This window comes from Rhagoletis zephyria, unplaced genomic scaffold (genome assembly GCF_001687245.7).
Source record: "Rhagoletis zephyria isolate East Lansing unplaced genomic scaffold, Rhagoletis_zephyria_1.1 Rzeph_scaffold_01796, whole genome shotgun sequence".
NCBI lineage: Eukaryota > Metazoa > Arthropoda > Insecta > Diptera > Tephritidae > Rhagoletis > Rhagoletis zephyria.
In genome coordinates, this window is record NW_016158880.1 from 63,507 (window position 1) to 66,122 (window position 2,616).

Sequence of the window (2,616 nt, forward strand, 5' to 3'; positions counted from 1 at the left end):
TACCATAAATTGTGCTGGTGAAATAAAATTAAAAAGTGACTTAACAGTGTGTGCAATTTAAAAATGGCTTTCGTTAAGCGCGATATTGATATTAAAATGTTACCTACGAAACGTGGTGTTATTGAATATTTTTTGTTCCTTAAATATTACGGCTCTGCAAGTGCTCCACAAAATCGAAGTCTCAATGAATATTTGCCAATAGTTATGAACACAATTTCAAAGTTGTGGCAGCAGGCAAACATCCCTATAGTTACAAGAACTACGCTCCGGAGAAACATTGAAAGCCTCCTTCAAAGTTATTACAATGTAAAAAAACATCCTTATGAATATAATGATCAGGAATGGAATAAAATATTGTTAATTTCAAAGTGTAAGTGCATTATGGACTTAAATCGACAATGTGATTGCCCTAGTGCAAGTAGAGTTCCAACCGCGGTAAATGACTTTCTTTATGATCAATGCGGGCCAAGGCTTTTGTCATTAGTTAGTGGGCTTGATCATACTAGAACTGACAATTGCTCGCTAGAATGTAATGTTGAAAATCACACTGAAACCGCTGCAAGTTCGATTGGTTATGTGCCTAGCTCAAGTGAAGACGATGAAGCAAGTGAAGAAGTCACACAAAGTTTAAAAGTATCTGATTTGTCCTTAAAAAATTATTGCTCGGCGTTAGATAGGACGGATACTTCAGATCGCTTTGGATCATTGCTTGCTACAATGCTAATAAAAGATTTGCAAGCTGCGATTACTACAAAAGTAAAAAAGGATTTTAAAGAAAACACAGCGGATAAAATTATGAAATATTTTGATTATCTGGTCATTGACAAAAATAAAATTTCACGCGAGCGTAACAAATGTAGAGCACAAACTGAAGCAGCAACAAAAACTGGCACTAATCTTAAATGCATTTCGTATGATGGTAAACAGGACGTAACACTACAAAAAAAAATAGTTCACGGTAGCGTAAGAACAATGCTTCTAAGAGAGGAGCATATTACAATTTTGAAAGAGCCTGATTCGAAATTTATTGGATACGTATCTCCAAAAGAAGGCACTGGGGAAGCAATCCAGCAAGCAATAGTAAGCTTTTTGAATACCCAAAAATATTGCTTAAACGAACTTGTAGCTATAAGCTGTGATGGTACAGCTGTCAATACTGGATATAAAATTGGAGTAAATGCACAAATGGAACGTTATTTACAAAGGCCCTTGCAGTGGAATGTGTGTTTGTTACATTTCAACGAGTTGCCTCTAAAAAAGTTGTTAACGCATTATATTGGCAAGCAGAAAGGACCTGGTGTTTGGCCAGGGGTGTTGGGGTCTGAAATTATGACTTGCACCAAATACCCGGTAGGTTGTCCACACTATAATAGTTAATGTTATAAACAAAAACATATATTTTCCTTATCAGGTTGTAAGTGGTTTTGAGGCTATTGCTATGGGAGTTATTCCTGAAAATATTGGCTCTTGGGAATTACGCAATGATCAGCGTTATTTATTTGATATGGTTTTGGCAGTAAATAATGGTGAATGCGATGAATATCTCGCTAGTAAGAGCCCCGGTCCCGTCAGTACAGCTCGGTGGCTTACAACAGCTTCCAGGTTACTTCGGGTATATGTTTCCAAAGAAAGCCCGTCAGCGGAGTTGCGAAACATGGTAGAGTTTGTTGTGAAAGTTTATGCACCATTCTGGTTTCTTGTAAAGAGCCAGTCACAAACAATTCATGGAAGTAGACACGTTTTTAAGTATATTTGCTGGATACGCGAACTATCAAATGCTGTTCAAGCCATTATACGTTCAGCTATAGAAAATAATGCATATTATTTTCACCCAGAAAATATATTATTAGCCATGATAACCGACGCTGATCCAGAGATACGTAATGATGGGTACGAAAAAATCAAAACAGCACGTCAATATCCACCAGCAGGGCTTCGCGTGTTCAAGGTCCCAAAGCGTGGCGTAATAAACTTTGAAAGTAAGTCGTATGTCAGCATGATCGATTGGAGTCAGTTTAAGATTACGGAACCCCCTTGTGTGCAGTTCTACCCAGATAGTGAACTTACAATGTTTCAATTTTCGGAAAATGAAGTGATAAATATCCCAGGTAAATATCTTCAAACTAAAAACTTCACGGGTCTTATAGTACTTTTAAATCATTTTTTTTTAGAGTTCCTCTGTCATTCCCAGAATACCGAACGGTTTGTGCGTGTTGTTAGTGAGTCTGCAAGTGCTGTCACTGATGAAAAGCGCCTGGGCCACATTTTTGCAAAATTAGAAAGCCGAGACCAATATAAAAGCCTTGATTCGCGCCAAAATTTGCTTAAGTAGCAATAAATATTGTAAGTGAAATAACTTTTTTGTTGATTATTTTAGTAATATAGTTTGAAGGCAACATTTTCTTGAATTTTTAAGTACTTTCGTTTGGTAAGGAAAAAAATATGCTTTAGGGGGGGTAAAATTTTGTTCCTGCCCTTATCATGCGAACGCGACTTCAAAGCTTAAAAAGACATAAGAACGAAAAGTGAAGCTTCTCAAGACAAAAATAATGACATATCAATTTTAAAAATCGGCCGTCAAATAACCAAGTTACAACGAAAAAACCATTTCGGCTG

General features: G+C 36.7%; 2 protein-coding genes across 2 annotated transcripts; both read left to right on the top strand.

The window, feature by feature from the left end:
* Positions 1–381: 381 nt before the first annotated feature.
* On the top strand, positions 382–1,815 carry LOC108365185 (uncharacterized). The gene is made up of 3 exons (XM_017619148.1): positions 382–1,350; positions 1,412–1,746; positions 1,803–1,815. The coding sequence occupies exons 1-3, from the start codon at positions 382–384 to the stop codon at positions 1,813–1,815; spliced, it is 1,317 nt and encodes a 438-aa protein (XP_017474637.1).
* LOC108365184 (uncharacterized) lies at positions 1,725–2,509 on the top strand. The gene is made up of 2 exons (XM_017619147.1): positions 1,725–2,108; positions 2,172–2,509. The coding sequence occupies exons 1-2, from the start codon at positions 1,853–1,855 to the stop codon at positions 2,330–2,332; spliced, it is 417 nt and encodes a 138-aa protein (XP_017474636.1). The 5' UTR covers positions 1,725–1,852; the 3' UTR covers positions 2,333–2,509.
* The last annotated feature ends 107 nt before the right edge of the window (positions 2,510–2,616 follow it).

What these genes read in the sequence shown, in the direction of transcription:
- LOC108365184 (XM_017619147.1), top strand. Translation starts at nt 1,853, where the DNA reads ATGATAACCGACGCTGATCCAGAGATACGTAATGATGGGTACGAAAAA. An exon ending in TGAAGTGATAAATATCCCAG is followed by an intron (nt 2,109 to 2,171) that starts GTAAATATCTTC and finishes ATTTTTTTTTAG; the next exon opens with AGTTCCTCTGTCATTCCCAG.
- LOC108365185 (XM_017619148.1), top strand. Translation starts at nt 382, where the DNA reads ATGGACTTAAATCGACAATGTGATTGCCCTAGTGCAAGTAGAGTTCCA. An exon ending in TGACTTGCACCAAATACCCG is followed by an intron (nt 1,351 to 1,411) that starts GTAGGTTGTCCA and finishes TTTCCTTATCAG; the next exon opens with GTTGTAAGTGGTTTTGAGGC.